The following is an 18,725-nucleotide window of genomic DNA, read 5'->3' as shown; positions in this document are numbered from 1 at the left end:
TGATTTAAACTCAAAAGCAGTCATTCATATGCATATTTTACAGTGTTTTTAATTAAATAGTCCACATTTTTGAACAGAGTCACTGATAATGTGATGCAAATCCTCTCCAGTTTAAACAAATACCATATTTTGCACAATTTCCCCTTTTTATTCTAATGTTATTTTTTATTATTTTTCATTTTATCAGGGTTTATTGAAGATTTAAACATATCTTCCAGTGGGAACTTTATTTATTTTTGAATGCCTTTCATGTAAGAGAGGTAGACATCTATAATCATTAAATCAGCACTCACTGTTCTTCATGCTTTGACACGAGCTCCTTAAATGTTTTTAAAGGAATATGTGTATGTCAGAGTCTCTGCCGGCACAGTTATAAACACAGACTGATAAATCTTCATGCAGACAGGCGGTGAAGTGTGTGACACACACACACACACACACACACACACACCACTTGGTGAAGCAGCATAAATCACATGATGAAGGGCTGGAGAGAGCTAATGGTCAGCGGTCAGTCGGGGCTCGTCCTCAATCACTGAACAGCCGTCATGATGGGAATCACTGATGATAGCTTCCAGCTTTTTGAACACATATTTATCTTAATGTCAGATCAAATATCCTCTGTAAACAAAAAAACTTCTTTGAAAATTATGTTTAATTCAGTGTGTTATTTCCCATTTCTTTGTAAGTAACTGTGTAATTTACTATAGCCTTCTGTTTGTTTTTTTTCTTCTATTTGTCAGGTTTATCACTGAAATAAGTGCCTGTGCAACACAATATACTGTATGAGAGACAGAGCACAGCTACATTAAGAGAAAGATTTACTTACAGACTATATTGTGATGAAATAGTTATTCTCAAATTGATGGCAAAGTGTCTCAGTCAAGGTTTGTATAATAAGATATAGCAAAAAGAAGAAAAAAATAACACTAGTTCCAGGGGAGTTTTGGAAATGTAGTGTTATGGTAAATCTTGAAAAAAAAAAAAGATTTTTATCTGACTTGCAGCACATGGAAATATCAATCAATGTGCAATCATGTATTTTTTTATTTAAATTTGTTACTATTTATAATTAAAAATGGTAATTGCATGCATGCAGTATGACAAAATCAGATGTGTTCAGGCCTAGATGTAATAATTATTTATTCTGTGTTCAGGCATGTGTGCAGTAGCGCCCTCTGCAGGATCGCGCCGCGCATGCGCAGTTAGTGATGGAAATTCAGATTCTTTTCAGTGATCCGGATCATTTGGCTCAGCTCAGAACCGGCTCTTTCGACTCCTAAGCGAGTCTTTATTTAGCAACACTTCTGGCTTTTATAATTCAGACAAATCTATTAATGCTTTGACCTATGTCTGGGATGTGTGAGCAAATATAATGAAATTATTCAGAGTAATTAAAATAAACCATAAAAAAATCATAATAATCAAAACTAAACGATGCTTCATGATAATCCGATTGGTTAAACCACAGTATTAGTCAGATTTACACAATTCAAATTAAATAATTTTGTCATATTTCTGGCTCCATAAACCTTTCCAAAATACCACACGGATAAAATAGAAAAAAAATAGAGCAAGCTAGTGTTCAAGGCCTTTTTTTGTTAAATATATAATAAATAAAAAGAAAACAAAAATATATAGAATACAAAAATAATAGAGAAGCTAGTGTTAGTTTTTTTTTGTAAGAAAACAAGCATTTATTAAATGAATAGAGTGCAAATAAAAAGGGCAAGTTTTTTAAAGAATATAATTAGAACAGAGAGTGCTAGAGTTACAGAAAGAGATGTGTTTCTAGTCATAATAAATATTCGGATCAAAATATTACATGACGTGCGCATTGGCTTACACATCTTCCTATTATTTTGTCTGGTATTAAGAAAATAAAGAATACAAAAACGTAGAGAGCCATCTTTTAGAAAAAGGCTCTTTAGGCGGCATCCGACTCATATTGTTCACTTAAAAGAGTCGACTCACTGAACCGACTCGTTCGAGATCGACACGTCCTCCTCCCGTCAACAGCGTCGCGCTTCTCTTTAGCCTTGAGAAAACATCAAGACGATTTGATTTGTATTTATTCAGTATCGATATGTTTTTATTATCGTTTGATGTGAGGCTCGGAAGGGTTTGTGATCGTCTGCGTGTGTTTGTTCTGTTCTGTGACGCGTTTCTACAGTAAATGTTCAGACTTCACTGTCAGTCATTGACTAATAATAGACTGGTAAGAGTTTATCTTATAGTTTATTGTTTACTTCATATTCTTGAGTTGAAATCCAGTGGTGTAAAGCCAGTTCAGGCCTGTTTGTTTTATTAAAATGTTCGCCACAGACAGCCTCATGAAAAAATACTGTACAATACTACAGTAAAGTTCTTGATTTATTATACATTAAGTTGTAATTCTGTATTTGCTGGGGTTATATAACAACTATAGTGGCTTAATATAAACAAAATACTCTTCCCAATACTGTACTATGTGTTCTACAACTATAGGGTATACTACACTAGAGTTTACTGTAGTAATAAACTAAAGTAAACTACAGTATTTATTACAGTTAATCAGTTCACTATTGGTGATAATAAAGTATGAGAGATTTAGTTCATGTGCCGTTTATATCACAAATTTTTCATTTCTTTCTTAATAATAATTCATAATAATTAATAATAATATAGAATCATAGGACTCACTGAACAGATCAAAACACCCCCCCAAAATAAATAAATAAATAAATATATATATATATACACATACATAAAATAAATGTTGATTGTTTATATAAAAATATAATATAATATGTACATGTAATTATAATTAATTGTGTTATGTAAATATTAATTTATTTAGTGATTATTTATTAAATATATATATATATATATATATATACAAATCAAACTTTATTAGAGCTGAAAGCCAAAACATAAAATATATTAAATAAAATAAAATTATATATATATATATATTTATTTATTTATTTCATATAAAAAAATGTTCCGTGTACTTCATGAAGAAATATTTGTAACATAACTGTTCTGTGCTCCATAATTCTTTACTGTGAAATTTGAATGAAAATCATGTGTGATTTTTTAAAATATATATATATTTTTTACAAATTGTATTAATTGTTTAATAATAATAATAATAAACCACATCATATTTGTTTCTAATATATTTTGGGAGAAATATAAAATGTGATCGTGGTCAGCAGGAGTGTGTTGTGTGTGTTCGTGGTCAGCAGGAGTGTGTTGTGTGTGTTCGTGGTCAGCAGGAGTGTGTTGTGTGTGTTCGTGGTCAGCAGGAGTGTGTTGTGTGTGTTCGTGGTCAGCAGGAGTGTGTTGTGTGTGTTCGTGGTCAGCAGGAGTGTGTTGTCTGTGTTCGTGGTCAGCAGGAGTGTGTTGTGTGTGTTCGTGGTCAGCAGGAGTGTGTTGTGTGTGTTCGTGGTCAGCAGGAGTGTGTTGTGTGTGTTCGTGGTCAGCAGGAGTGTGTTGTGTGTGTTCGTGGTCAGCAGGAGTGTGTTGTGTGTGTTCGTGGTCAGCAGGAGTGTGTTGTGTGTGTTCGTGGTCAGCAGGAGTGTGTTGTGTGTGTTCGTGGTCAGCAGGAGTGTGTTGTGTGTGTTCGTGGTCAGCAGGAGTGTGTTGTGTGTGTTCGTGGTCAGCAGGAGTGTGTTGTGTGTGTTCGTGGTCAGCAGGAGTGTGTTGTGTGTGTTCGTGGTCAGCAGGAGTGTGTTGTGTGTGTTCGTGGTCAGCAGGAGTGTGTTGTGTGTGTTCGTGGTCAGCAGGAGTGTGTTGTGTGTGTTCGTGGTCAGCAGGAGTGTGTTGTGTGTGTTCGTGGTCAGCAGGAGTGTGTTGTGTGTGTTCGTGGTCAGCAGGAGTGTGTCGTGTGTGTTCGTGGTCAGCAGGAGTGTGTCGTGTGTGTTCGTGGTCAGCAGGAGTGTGTCGTGTGTGTTCGTGGTCAGCAGGAGTGTGTCGTGTGTGTTCGTGGTCAGCAGGAGTGTGTCGTGTGTGTTCGTGGTCAGCAGGAGTGTGTTGTGTGTGTTCGTGGTCAGCAGGAGTGTGTTGTGTGTGTTCGTGGTCAGCAGGAGTGTGTTGTGTGTGTTCGTGGTCAGCAGGAGTGTGTTGTGTGTGTTCGTGGTCAGCAGGAGTGTGTTGTGTGTGTTCGTGGTCACCAGGAGTGTGTTGTGTGTGTTCGTGGTCAGCAGGAGTGTGTGTTGTGTGTGTTCGTGGTCAGCAGGAGTGTGTTGTGTGTGTTCGTGGTCAGCAGGAGTGTGTTGTGTGTGTTCGTGGTCAGCAGGAGTGTGTTGTGTGTGTTCGTGGTCAGCAGGAGTGGTTGTGTGTGTTCGTGGTCAGCAGGAGTGTGTTGTGTGTGTTGGTGGTCAGCAGGAGTGTGTTGTGTGTGTTGGTGGTCAGCAGGAGTGTGTTGTGTGTGTTCGTGGTCAGCAGGAGTGTGTTGTGTGTGTTCGTGGTCAGCAGGAGTGTGTTGTCTGTGTTCGTGGTCAGCAGGAGTGTGTTGTGTGTGTTCGTGGTCAGCAGGAGTGTGTTGTGTGTGTTGGTGGTCAGCAGGAGTGTGTTGTGTGTGTTGGTGGTCAGCAGGAGTGTGTTGTGTGTGTTCGTGGTCAGCAGGAGTGTGTTGTGTGTGTTCGTGGTCAGCAGGAGTGTGTTGTGTGTGTTCGTGGTCAGCAGGAGTGTGTTGTGTGTGTTCGTGGTCAGCAGGAGTGTGTTGTCTGTGTTCGTGGTCAGCAGGAGTGTGTTGTGTGTGTTCGTGGTCAGCAGGAGTGTGTTGTGTGTGTTCGTGGTCAGCAGGAGTGTGTTGTGTGTGTTCGTGGTCAGCAGGAGTGTGTTGTGTGTGTTCGTGGTCAGCAGGAGTGTGTTGTGTGTGTTCGTGGTCAGCAGGAGTGTGTTGTGTGTGTTCGTGGTCAGCAGGAGTGTGTTGTGTGTGTTCGTGGTCAGCAGGAGTGTGTTGTGTGTGTTCGTGGTCAGCAGGAGTGTGTTGTCTGTGTTCGTGGTCAGCAGGAGTGTGTTGTGTGTGTTCGTGGTCAGCAGGAGTGTGTTGTGTGTGTTCGTGGTCAGCAGGAGTGTGTTGTGTGTGTTCGTGGTCAGCAGGAGTGTGTTGTGTGTGTTCGTGGTCAGCAGGAGTGTGTTGTGTGTGTTCGTGGTCAGCAGGAGTGTGTTGTGTGTGTTCGTGGTCAGCAGGAGTGTGTTGTGTGTGTTCGTGGTCAGCAGGAGTGTGTTGTCTGTGTTCGTGGTCAGCAGGAGTGTGTTGTGTGTGTTCGTGGTCAGCAGGAGTGTGTTGTGTGTGTTCGTGGTCAGCAGGAGTGTGTTGTCTGTGTTCGTGGTCAGCAGGAGTGTGTTGTGTGTGTTCGTGGTCACCAGGAGTGTGTTGTGTGTGTTCGTGGTAAGCAGGAGTGTGTTATGGAGGCGGTTCTGAAGCGACTGCAGACGCTGACCGCGGATCAGCTGAGAGACGAGATCTCCGGCGCCGGACTCAGATGTGGCCCGATCACAGCCACCACCAGAAGCGTCTTTGAGAAGAAGCTAGCTCGAGCTCTTCTGGGGGAAGACGCGGTGCATTCTGGGAGCTCACTTCCTGCGGAGGAGCTCCAGCAGCCAATCAGAGAGCAGAACCGAGAGGAAGTGACCAGTGAAGCTGAAACCCCAGAGGCGCAGACGGAGAGTCCGTGTGTTTATTACGGCGTGTGTCCCGACCCAGACGACCCAGCGGCTGAAGAAGGTACTAATTAAATAATTAAACTATCATTAATAAAAAAGCAAATAATAGGAATATTACGCTGCTGTCACTTTAAGAGCTGCACGCATCCAGTTTACTGCTAAGCATGTGTTTTCATCGTGCCTCTGAGAGCGCTTCTTCATGACCATGAGATCGTTTCAGGATCGCTGCGTGTGTACGTCGATAAGATGAAGGCGCTGAAGGCCGTGATGAAGCTGAAAGGAGCTCGATTTAAAGCCTTCGCCAGGAAAGAAGACGCGGAAAACTTCGCTAAAGGATGCTGTGTGTCGCAGCTCAAACCGTCTCCAGAGAAAACCAGCGCAGGTTTGTCCAGCGCTCACATACACACTTCTGTTTCACCTCTTCCGGATCCTCTTTGTTCTTCATTTATCTTTTCTGCTTTCCATTTTTCCATAAATACATGAACACCATCTCCAGAGCTGCTCTGAGGCTCATATCACACACAGAAATAAGTATTCACGGCAACCCGTCAAAATAAAAGTTCGGTTTAACTTCAGGAAATTCTGTGTCCAGATGCTTTGAACCTGGAGAAGGCCAATGAGTTTAAGAGTCCTCGAACCCAGGACCTGACGGCCAAACTGCGTAAAACCGTGGAGAGAGGAGACGAGGAGGCGTTCAGAGAGCTGGTTTGGGGAAACCCACGGTATCTGATCGGATCCGGAGACAATCCCACTATCCTGCAGGTGCACTTAAAGAAGTCTCTTCTGCTCACCACAGCTGCATTTGTTTGATCAAAATACACTAAAAATTGTGAAATATTATTATGATTTAAATCATCTTTGTTCTGTGTGAATCTGTGTTAAAGTGTAATTTATTTCTGTGATGCTCCGCTGTATTTCCAGCATCATTCCTCCAGTCTTCAGTGTCACATGATCTTCAGAAATCGGAATAATTCTAATTCTAATAGTTTACATTATATATAACTATTGTTATATTGATATTATATTTTTATTTATTTAATACATTTATAAAAATGTCAAAAATAATTATAATTTCAATTCCCACGAAAAGTAAAATAATGATAATTTTAATAAATTTAATTAATTAATTAATTACAATTATTATTTTTAGTAGTAGTAGTAATAGTTACATATTACATTAACATTATATAATATTTTTTTTTTTGTATTTTAATAAAATTCTTATAATTATGATTTCTATCGGCATGCAAAGTGAGTATAATGATAATTTTAATAAAAACATATTAGCAAATATTATTATTAGTCGTAGTATTTCTGATTATTATCAATGTTTGAAACGGTCGTGATGCACAAGATTTTTGTGGAAACTCAGGATTCACAGTTGAGTCCAAAAGAACAGGATTAATTTGAAACAGAAATGTTTTGTAATATTCATCACACATGTGTTGCGGAGTGTGTGTCTGAAGTGTGAAGCGGAGTGTGTGTTGTGTGTTGTGTGCAGGAGGGCTGCAGGTATAACGTCCTGCATGTGGCCGCTAAAGAGAACCAGTCGTGCATCGCTCGTCTGCTGCTGGAGACGCTGGAGGACGTGGAGTTCATGCGGCTCATGTATCCGAACGATAACAAGCTCATGCTGCAGCAGCGCATCACATACATCGTGGATCTGTACCTGAACACACCGGACAGAGCTGTGAGTCGCTGCTAATTACACTCACTCACTGCTGTCCGACCGAGAAGTGCTATTCCTGCTAGCACACATTATACTGATGATAACAATTATTAAACTAACAACCACTTTTATTATTATTATTATTATTGGTTGTAGTAATAGTAGTAGTGATGATAATTAATAGTGTTACTATTATTATATTAATATTATGATAACAAATTAATGTATTTAATTAAAAAACAATGTCATATTTTTTAATAAATTAAATGATTGCTATCAAAATTATTATAATTGCAACTTATATTCCCACAAAAAGTATGATGATAATTTTAATAATAACAATTTAAAAATTACTAACTATTTAAATTATTACTAGTAGTAGTAGTTGTAGTAATTAAAATAATTAGTTATAATTACTTTTATTACATTAATATTATTATAAAATATAATAATATATAGTTTTTTTGTGTGTGTAAAAATTTTAATTTTTTTAATAAATAATATTTCTCTTAACAATTCTAATCAGCATGCAAAGTATAATAATGATCATTTTAATAATTTAATTAATATTTCACTTATTATTATTTTAAGTATTAGTGATATTAATTATTCAATTATTTTATATGTAACTATTAATATAATAACAGTAAATTACTGTTTTTTTAATTTACAAATGTAATTATTAAAATAAATGTAATTTCTATTGGCACGCAAAGTATACTGGTAATTTTATTCAGAACAATTAATATAAAATTTTATTATTAATAGTATTAGTGATAATTAACATTAAATTATTGATATAATTTCAATTGGAGAACAAAGTATAATAATGATAATATTAATAAAAACTATTTTATAAATTAATATTACATTTATTATTATTATTTTTAGTATTAGTGATATTAACGAATCGTTTATTTTATATATATATATATATATTTATATATATATATATATATATATACTATTTCTTTATTTACAAATGTAATATTAAAGTTTGTAATATTAAAGTTTCTTACAGTTTTTACCAAAGTATAATGGTAATATTATAGTATATTAGTGTAATATTACTGCTATAATTTCAATTGGCAAACAAAGTATAATTATGATCATTTTAATATTAATAACAAGTGAAATTAGGATTCATTATTACATTATTAAATTAAAATTAAATTAAATTTATGCATTTAGCAGACGCTTTTATCCAAAGCGACTTACAGTGCATTGAGGCTATCAATTTTTACATATCATGTGTTCCCGGGGAATCGAACCCCCAACCTTGCGCTTGCTTGCTTGCTAGTGCAGTGCTCTACCAGTTGAGCTACAGGAACACTATTAATTGTTATTATTATTATTATTACACATTATGAACATTTATATATTTTTTATGTTATCATAATTAAATGATAACATTATTATTTGTTCTCAGAGCAACGAGACGCCGCTGCACTTCGCCTGTAAGTTTGGATGTCCAGAGGTGGTGGATGTTCTGTGTTCACATCCGAACATCGACAAACACTGCAGGAACAAATACGAGCAGAAAGCGTCCGCTGTAAGAACCTGAGCGTCTCAAACAGGTCGTACTCTCATTCGCCAAATAACAGCTCGCGCTCTTTCTGCAGGTGATCTGTGAGCGCAGAAACAAGAGCAAGGAGGTGAAGCAGAAGATCACGGAGTACTTGGAAGGTCTGTTGGGGAAAGTTACTTTTAGAAGTAATGTGTTACAATGTTGCATTTCCCGCTAAAAATCTACCTCAGTTACTTTTTATGTAAAGTAATGTGTTACGTTACTTTTGCATAACTATTTAAATCTGCTTGCTTGTTTGTTTTTAATATAAAAAGTTCTTCTTTTAGAAATGTATAAGTCCGTTCACACTAAAAGTGAAGTGAATGCGGCTCAGGCTGAAGGAAATGTAAATTCAGGTCTGTACAGTAGAGGGCGCTGCTCAAACTAATCACATGAAGAATATGACGCAGGAGAAGAAAGTCATAAAATGGGATTAAATACAGAGGTGAAGTGTAGGATGTGTTTGACTGCAGAGTTGTTGGTGTTTTTGACACAGACAGATTTTACGTGCCATTGCTGCGGGCTGAAGACAACACCCTGCCTCCGGTGATCGGCGCCCCCTGGTGTCTCGGTTCACCGGAGTCCTGCCATCAGTTAAACAGGGCTGACCGGGTGATGGACAGCCCCAAAAACCCAATAATGACCGTCAAGGCTTTCGCTGGGCCTCTCAATTCATCAAAGGTGCTTTAAACCTCTTTGAATCTCACTTGTACAGTAACAGCAACAGAAACGATCATGGTGATAATTATAATAATTACAGTAATTGTTCAAAATTAATATATATATATATATATATATATATATATATATATATATATATATATATATATATATATATATATATATATATATATATATTAAAGTATTGTTTAAATGATGAAGTATAATTTTGCTGTATTTTAAATAAATTGAATTACTGTTGTTAAAATGTAAAAGTAAAAATTATGAATTTAAACAATTTTAAAATTATAAAATTATTTCAAACAAGCATGATAAAGAAAAAATCATCTTAATATTGAAAAAATAATTGGTTGTTATTAAAATATAATTTTAATTTTTTCTTGGCACACATATTATATGAATAATAATTTTTAAAAATAATAACATTAATTGTATTACTATTATTTTATTGCTGTTGTTTTTATTATGACTATTATATCTATTATTATTATGTTTGTAGATTAAATAATAAAATGATTTTTTAGATATAACATTGTTGTCTTTATTATTACAAACAGGCTTAACAAATTATTATTTGTATAATTTTTTAAAAACGTGATTTATTGTTTTTAAAATTATTATATTCAGTTATTATAATGAATATATCATCATTACAATAACTTAAATGTTATTATTATGAAAATTAATATTTGTAGATTATTTGTAAATTATTGTGTTTATTAAAAAACAAGCATAAATAAGTCTAAATGAAAAAAATGCATTATTGTTATTGAAAATGATTATATTACAAAATCCGTTAGCACACAAAATATAACAATAATAATTTTAATAATAACTATTTCGAAATCAATAATATTTTTATTTATAGTAGCAATAGCAATAATCATTCTCATAATTATATATACATTAATAATACATTTTTATATGATGCATTTTAGGTCCACAATTGCTTTGCAAAGGAAAACGAATAGCACACAGGTCAAACAAGCGCAGCGTTCAAACACAGATCTGACGGAGATGGTGTTTTCCCGCAGGCCGAGGAGTTTCACCGGCTGTGGAAGACGCCGAAGCGAGAGCGATCCGAATACTTCCGTCACATCCTGAAGACGGACTCGGAGCGCGGCGCTGAGAGAGTCGGCCGGTGAGCATGAACGCTTGAATCTGATTGGCTGAGGCAGCATCACATGTCCACATCCCTCGGCCGAGCATTAGCATGTGTGTGTGCAGAGAGCTGGCTCATGAGATGGGACTCCCGTGGGCCGAACACTGGGCTTTCCTCGGCTGCTTTCTAGATCTGTGCAGCAGCGATGGACTGAAGATGCTGGAGGAGCACCTGAGCGCCGCTGAGGACCCTTCATCCGCAGGTCAGTCTCTGAAACGTCCTGATTCCCGTGACGTGCTCCCGGTGCGAGATCTGCTGCAGGACTTTGAGAAGCTGGAGGATGAAGACGGCTCCAGCTGCAGCTCGGACGAGTATTTCACGGCGGACGAGGACAGCTCGTCCAGCTCCTCGTTTAAATCCACACACAGCACGCCGGGAGTGAGTCTCAGAGCTCGTGTGTTTATATCAGGGTGAGACACACACACACACTCACACACACACACTCTCTCTTCTCAGCTGCTCCTCTGATTCTTCTGCTTGTGTTGTTGTGTGCAGTGGTTCACCGAGCAAGCTGGACGATGATGTTCTCGTAGCGCTGAGTGACGTGGAGATCGAGCCGCTGGCGTATCCCAGCATCCTCCGCTGGAAGAACAAGATCTTGTCCTATTCTCCGTCACAGAGACAGAGGTAGTGCTCCACAAACTCTGATTCAACTTCAGATCGTCTTCAGATCGTGTTCTAGAACTGAGAAAGCATTATATTATTTAACTTTATTAAATTATTATGAATTTATTAAACAGTGTTGTACTTAAATCTATTATTTAATCTACCAATCATATTTTCTATTTATATTTAATTCTTAAAATGAATAGTATTACATTCATAAACGTTATTAAATTATTATCCATTTATTAATTCATGTAATTTTTTATGTATTCTTTATTTTACCATTTATTATTATTTTTTAATAAATAGGATTAAATTTATAAACTTTTTAAAATTATTATAAATTTGTTAATTCATGTTATTCTTAAATTTATTATTTTTCTTTATGCTACCAATTATTTTTTTCATGTATTATTCAATTGTTAGAATAAGTATTATTAATTTGATACATTTCATTAATGTTATTCTTAAATTTATTATTTATGTTTATTCTACCAACAATATTTTTCATTTGTTATTTAATTCTTAAAATAAATTCTATTAAATTATTATAAATGTATTAATTAATGCTTTTCCTAAATTATGTATTTATTATTTACTATAAATATTATAGTTACAGTTTCTGTTTGCACACAAATTTATTCCATCGATCGTACTTTTTCTTTTAATTGTTTCATTTCTGAAAGTATTTGTTTGGATTGTTAGTGACATCTGTGAACATTTCCTGTCAGCATCTCCTTCAGGATCACATTCACTGAGGCGTGCAGTGCTTCTGTTACCTGCTCTGTGTATATATGATGACAATGTGTGATCTTTCAGCTGGCCGTCGCCCTCACAGACGAACACACACGTGTCCTGCAGACTGAGCTGGTTAACCGTCTCGCCCGAGATCAGAAAGCCCGGGTCAGTTTAACCCTCGGCGGTTCACGTTCAGTCCTCCGAGTGAAGCCTACAGTCGTCTGTAGCCACAGCTCCAGCTCCGAAACGCAGAAGAGCTCTCTCTACTCGAGTCAAACTATGTTTTAGACAATCTTCTGTTTGCACAGCAGCTGTGTTGCTTTTAATAATTGCACTAAATGTCCTGCATGATAATGCATCTGAAGTTTGAAATATTTATAATATATAATTATAATGCATTGAAGTATGTTTCCTTGTTACATAAAGATTTGTTAAGAAATGCATTTGGTGTGTTCTCTCAATTGTTTTACTCTGAACAGTGCAGATGCTGAAGACACAGACAGGGTTTATTGTTCTGTAATATTCCCCTCAGATGACTTCAGATCAGGTGAAACCATAAAAGCAATTAATTTAATGTGACTTTATAAAATTTAACTGCATTATAACTCTATTCCTAAAACAGATGTATTATTTTATACAGCCATGAACATCCAGGTGTGATTAGTGACTATTGAATTGAGTGTAAACCTAAGTTAGGAGTGTGTGTGTGTGTGTGTTTGAGTGTGTGTGTGTGTGTGTGTGTGTGAGAGAGAGAGAGAGAGAGAGAGAGTGTGTGTGTGTGTTAGAATAATTTTTTGCAGTGTAGTGCACCGGCCCAAGGCATAAGCAAACTAGTGGCTGCTGATGACCCCTGTGTCCACCAGGGGGCCCCAAGAGTACATCAAATGACAGCCTGATTTTTTTTTTTTTTTTAAGATAATATTGTCAATGGACAATGTAATTATACAAAAATACAAAATGTATTTAATATATAAACGTGACATATTTTTCTTAAATATATACATGCATGGGTTTGTATTTATAAATACACAATAAATATACGCAGAAGTACACACACATATATTTATTTTCATATTTAACGATTTAGTTTCTAAAGTCACACATTGTTTGCTAAAAACTATTTACAAAATAGGCCTATATGTTTGTATTAAAGTTTGCTAAATGTGCGATACATTTTTTACTATTTCGCAGTTAAATTTGAAGTATTGTCTTAGTAAATTTAATATACTTTAAATAACTAAATGTGACCCTGGAGCACAAAACCAGGCTTAAGTGTCAGTTTTATGAAATTGAGATGTATACATCATCTGAAGCTGAATAAATGATCTCTCCAGTGATGTGTGGTTTGTTCGGAGGACAATATTTGTCTGAGATACAACTATTAGAAAATCTGGAATCTGAGGGAGCAAAAAAATCTAAATATTGAGAAAATCATCTTTAAAGTTGTTCAGATGAAGTTCTTAGCAATGCATATTACTAATAAAACATGAAGTTCTGATATATTTATGGTAGGAAATTTACTAAATACTGTATCTTCTGAACTTTACTTAAACTACTTTTAGTAAATTTAAACTACTTAATGTTGAATGTTGTAAGTGTTTAATTTTACAATAAAGATGTATTATCTTTGAAAATATTTTTTAGTCTTCTAAGAAAGTCTTCACTTTGTACATTCTTCTCCTGTGTATTTTTGCAGCACTTCACTGATCCTCATGACTTTCTCTGGATGTTTTTCTCCATTAATGGATTCTCATTCTGTCTGATGAAGATGTGTACAGGTGTGAGGCTTTTATTGTTGAAACGCAGTGATATTCTGCTGGATTTCAACCCTCTCGGTCTGAAAGAGCCGAATAAATCATCTGGGGGAAGTTGTCTTACATTCATTATTGATTATAATGATTCGCAAACCTGCCCCGAACTCACGAAATGATTCAAATGATTCGCGATCCCGCTCCGAACTCCCGAACTGACTCGATTCGCGATCCCGCTCCAAACTCCCGAACTGACTCGATTCGCGAACCCGCTCCGAACTCACGAAATGATTCAAATGATTCGCGATCCCGCTCCGAACTCCCGAACTGACTCGATTCGCGATCCCGCTCCAAACTCCCGAACTGACTCGATTCGCGAACCCGCTCCGAACTCCCGATATGATTCAAATGATTCGCGATCCCGCTCCGAACTCCCGAACTGACTCGATTCGCGAAACCGCTCCGAACTCCCGAACTGATTCAAATGATTCGCGATCCCGCTTCGAACTCCCGAACTGACTCGATTCGCGAAACCGCTCCGAACTCCCGAACTGATTAAAATTATTAACCCAGCCGCTCTGAACTCCAGAACTGACTCACCTCAGATTGTGGTTAATCTTGCAGATCATGACTTATATCTACTCTTCCTCTCCCTGCAGTTTGGGAATATAAAGATTCCTCCTTTGAACTCTCTTCTGTGGGTTTTATTGTTCTGGGTCTGAATTTGGGCTCCTGGGGTCTCAAAAAATAAACATTTTCAATCTCCAAGGTGAACATTATGACAACACCAGTGTTGTGCTAGTTACTGAGAAATAGTTACTAGTTACAGTTACTAGTTACTTAATTTAAAAAGTAACTCAATTACTTTGTTGATTACTTACACCAAATATAATGCATTACGGTTAAAAGTAGCTTTTTAGTTACTGTTTTAAAAAACTTTCTTTAATGTTCCCATTAATGCGCTTTTATGCGTTATGGTCTATACAAACACAAAGTAAAACAGAAAGTAATTTTTAAACACTATTTTGATTAAGTCAGACCAGCACAAACTGATTATTGTATATCACAAGGATTTCTGAAATAAATAACAAAACACCTGAATAATATATTCAGAATCAAAAACTAAAGTGGCTTCTGCATCATAAAAGCTGTTGTGTTGAGCCCTTAAAAAATGTTCCTTTCACAGCTTAAGTATGAAAACTATCAACAATGGACAACATAACACAGAACATTTAGAAATAAATGAAAGCAATCTGAATTATTCAGGATCAATTTATATATAAATGCTGTTTAAAAACGAAATCTATGTTATCATGCTAAGGATCTGACTGAAAGCCGGTGACTCCACAGTAGAGACAGGTGCATGTTTTCAACAATGTTTCACCTGTATGAGAAAAACATACAGAGAATCACTTAAGACACTTTGCTGTAGACCCATTCCACATAATAATCTTCATTAAAACTGTATGTTAACACGTAGGAGATTGCTGCATGAATCCGTGAGTAGGCTACAGTTTACAAATCCATGGGAACGGATTGCGAAAGTGTGCGCGCAGATTATGGATTCGTGGGTACAGATTCAAAAACCGAGGGTACGGTTTACAAAATCTGAGCGCACGGATTGGAAATTCGTGGGCTAGGATAGGACATTCGAACCAGAAAGACACAGCTTACATTTGACTAAAAGGTTTTTGTCTTTATGCTCAACTAAAGTGAAATAATGAGCATATTTCCACAGTGTGTCTTCGTGTTTACAGTGGTTGGCATCCACCAATCCTACAATGCATCGCTGCCGCAAACAGGTTAGGCTGCACTTCAGTCAAAATTAATTGATTTTTACAAAATTAACAGACAATGCACCATATGGTAATGGTAACGGAGTTCATTTATTTAAAAAGTAATGCGTTACAGTATTAGTTACTATCTAAAGTAACTGCGTTACAGTAATGCGTTACTGCTCAACACTGGTGACAGATCCACAGATCTTCACAGTTAACCCTCATGACTTCCTGTATCGTCCGGGGCAAATTGACCCAGATTGGATTCAATGTAATTCCACAAACAAAACATACAATAAAATAAACTTTTAGTATCAATACTTTAAACATACCAAAGAATGAAAATCTGAATTTATGATTTATAAAAAGGATCTTAACCACTATTTTTGGGCTGCCACTCTCCAGAAACCTGTGAGATGTTTGCGATTAAATTTATTAATGATAATATCTTGGTCTAAATGTAATATCTTTTGAAAGGTTTCTAACTCTAGTTTAGATATTAATGTAAGTTCTCTCATCTGAAGTACTGCTGCTATCTATTGTAATTATATTGTATGTGTGAGTAGTATTGAAAGCTTGTAGATGAGGCTGTAGGCTAACTTCCCTCATGGTCAGTCCATGCAGAAGAACATTCTCAAATGACCTTTGACCTCACCCCCTTCGTTTTTATTTTCCACTCCTATTCCTCTGTTTCCCACTACCAAGATTCATTTTCCGAAACACATAATCAGTTGTGCTGTTGTTCATATCATCCTAAGCCCCTGAGTGTGTGTGTGTGTGTGCGCGCGCGCGCTCTCATCTCTCTGACGCTGTTTAATGAGCGCTAATGATCTCAGTTAATGAATGGCAAACACTAACTGGATGTGGTTCTCCTCTTCGAGTGTGTGTGAATCGCGCTGTTGATTCAGCATCTCCTCCGCTGTGCTGCGTGTGTGTGGAGGCTGGGGGTGCGCGCGTGTGCGTGTGTGTGTGTGTGTGTGTGTGTGAGAGAGAGAGAGAGAGCATGATCGAGTGCATGTGGACGCGTGAGGCACATGTGTGATCCGCAGACAGACAGCTGTATTTACCTGGAGAAACCGCGCACACTCGCCGCTCTGCGTCGCCAGGATGCCCGAGGAGGTGAACGAGGTGAGTGCGTGCGTCGCTTTTCCCGCAGCGCGGTGATCCTTGTGCGTCTGCAGCAGCAGTGGATGCCAGGGCTGGGTGTATGGTGGGCATCGCCTCGCCTGCTCTGCATCTGTTTGCTCGCAGCTTCACACATGTGGCGCGATCGCATGATGTAAATAAAGAGGTTTGATGCTGCATGCGTGCGCGAGCGCTCACAGCGCAGGGGGTCCGTGCTCTTGCGCGTGTCACAGAGATTTAAACTCGGATGCGGCGCTGGTTCACGTGTCCTACTTTGGGCTTGTGACAGCGGATCCGCTGCCCTTGAGCGACTGATGTGCATGAGCTGGATGATGGATGATGGATGATGGATGGAAGGGACACATGACGTAGTGGGTAACGGGCTTCGAACCGCGTAAGAGCATCTGGTGCTTTCCTCACGTGCATATTTTTCATAAACAGATTTTATAGTCATTTACAGTGTTTTTAGTCAGATTTGGATTTGTTTGGTTCTTACTTACTCGTGTATTTTTGCTCATATGTCCCTTGTGAAAACAATGGTGTTAAATAAGTGAAAACGTGCATGCTTTATTTGACTAAGTTTATGATTATTTTTGCCAAATTTATGATTATTATTTTCGAATTTTATAATTCAAATAATGTTACGCATGGAAAATCTGTGGTTACTGCAGTTTTACTGTATATACTGTACTATGGTTACAGTAATAAATAGTTTGTTTCATAAGGGCCAAATAGAAACAGCATCAACACTTGTATTCTCTACAGGGTTGTTGCTTAAGCCATGTTTTATTTAGCCAAATTGATTATTATTATTACTAATATTATTCCCTTTACTGCGGTTTTCAAAACATAGTTGAACTACGGTTACAATAATAAATTAAGTTTCATCAAGATCCATTTCCCACATTTCTAGTGACATTTTCCAAGGCAAGCATCACTGTTATACATTAGTAAGCATCTGCAACACTCAGAACACCTTAGCAACTGCATAGCAACAGTATCAACACACTATCAGTTTTTCACAGGCATACACCACTCATACAGGAAAAAGAAAGCTTTAGAGTTAGTTATTTCTCGCTCTTGTTAGCAGAAACAGTGCAGATGTTTTTCCTGAAGTGTGCAAGTCGTCTCTTGAAGTGTGTGTTGTGTTTATGAAGCTGCGCTCATGTATAATTCACCGCTGCTTTAGAGGAAGTTCTGCTTGCTTTTCATAAGCATGTTTTTACACCAAAGGGCTTTCCATCATCTCATAATGCTCTTTTATGTTTGAGAAACGTGAAGCAGTGAAGTTGTTCTTGACCTGCGTGGTCTCATCTCAACGTCTCCTGTTCGTGTTCTTCCCTTTGGTCCAACAGAAGCCGGATCTGGAGGATCCTTCAGCTCAACACACCAAAGAGCAGACGGAGGAGACGGCAGAAACCCCATCCTCAGACACGTCCAGCCCCGAAAGCTCAAATCAGACAGAAACACACGTAGGAACGCTGCAGAACAGCAATTCTGATCATCAGTTTATATAGAGAACCTGATCAAATAATGATTTCAATCTTCTCAGATTCAGGCCAAACTATGACTTTTTAAATCTTTTTATTTATTTAATGCATTGGCGGTTATTTAGCAAACCAAGGAAACACAATGTTCCTCATAAGTATTTTTGACTTTTTTCATTACAAATAACCTGAAGGACTGTTATTTTAATAAACAGACATAGCTTAATATACAGTAACTCAAATAAACCCATATTGGAAAATGTGAAAATGTGAACAATTGATTTGAATGTTTCTATGATATCTATGATGCATTTATCCCTTTTTGATTATTAAAAAAACTGAGACATTCCTAAAAATCTCAAAATACAGATGAAGCACACACACACACACACACACACACACACAAAAACACACTATGCAGCACAATTTTAAATATTCCTGAACCCTATTGGAATTAATTAAATTTAATAAAACTCATGATTGCACAAAACAATCAGAATTTA

General features: G+C 37.1%; 1 protein-coding gene across 1 annotated transcript; it reads left to right on the top strand.

Moving 5' to 3' along the window:
- The first annotated feature begins 2,007 nt into the window (after positions 1 to 2,007).
- LOC113109496 (ankyrin repeat and LEM domain-containing protein 2-like) lies at positions 2,008 to 12,256 on the top strand. The gene is made up of 12 exons (XM_026273049.1): positions 2,008 to 2,218; positions 5,392 to 5,719; positions 5,879 to 6,040; positions 6,251 to 6,420; positions 7,160 to 7,348; positions 8,757 to 8,879; positions 8,950 to 9,013; positions 9,391 to 9,575; positions 10,610 to 10,716; positions 10,788 to 11,147; positions 11,233 to 11,364; positions 12,163 to 12,256. The coding sequence occupies exons 1-12, from the start codon at positions 2,177 to 2,179 to the stop codon at positions 12,254 to 12,256; spliced, it is 1,956 nt and encodes a 651-aa protein (XP_026128834.1). The 5' UTR covers positions 2,008 to 2,176.
- Positions 12,257 to 18,725: the final 6,469 nt, after the last annotated feature.

The sequence above is a fragment of the Carassius auratus genome, chromosome 10, assembly GCF_003368295.1.
Source record: "Carassius auratus strain Wakin chromosome 10, ASM336829v1, whole genome shotgun sequence".
In the NCBI taxonomy this organism is placed as follows: Eukaryota; Metazoa; Chordata; class Actinopteri; order Cypriniformes; family Cyprinidae; genus Carassius; species Carassius auratus.
This window is presented reverse-complemented; position numbering and strand designations above follow the sequence as displayed.

Bases quoted from the DNA above. Each gene is read 5' to 3' on its own strand.
- LOC113109496 (XM_026273049.1), top strand. From the start codon at position 2,177: ATGTTCAGACTTCACTGTCAGTCATTGACTAATAATAGACTG. The intron at 8,880-8,949 runs GTAAGAACCTGA...CTCTTTCTGCAG, and splicing joins ACGAGCAGAAAGCGTCCGCT to GTGATCTGTGAGCGCAGAAA. The intron at 11,148-11,232 runs GTGAGACACACA...TGTTGTGTGCAG, and splicing joins GCTCGTGTGTTTATATCAGG to TGGTTCACCGAGCAAGCTGG.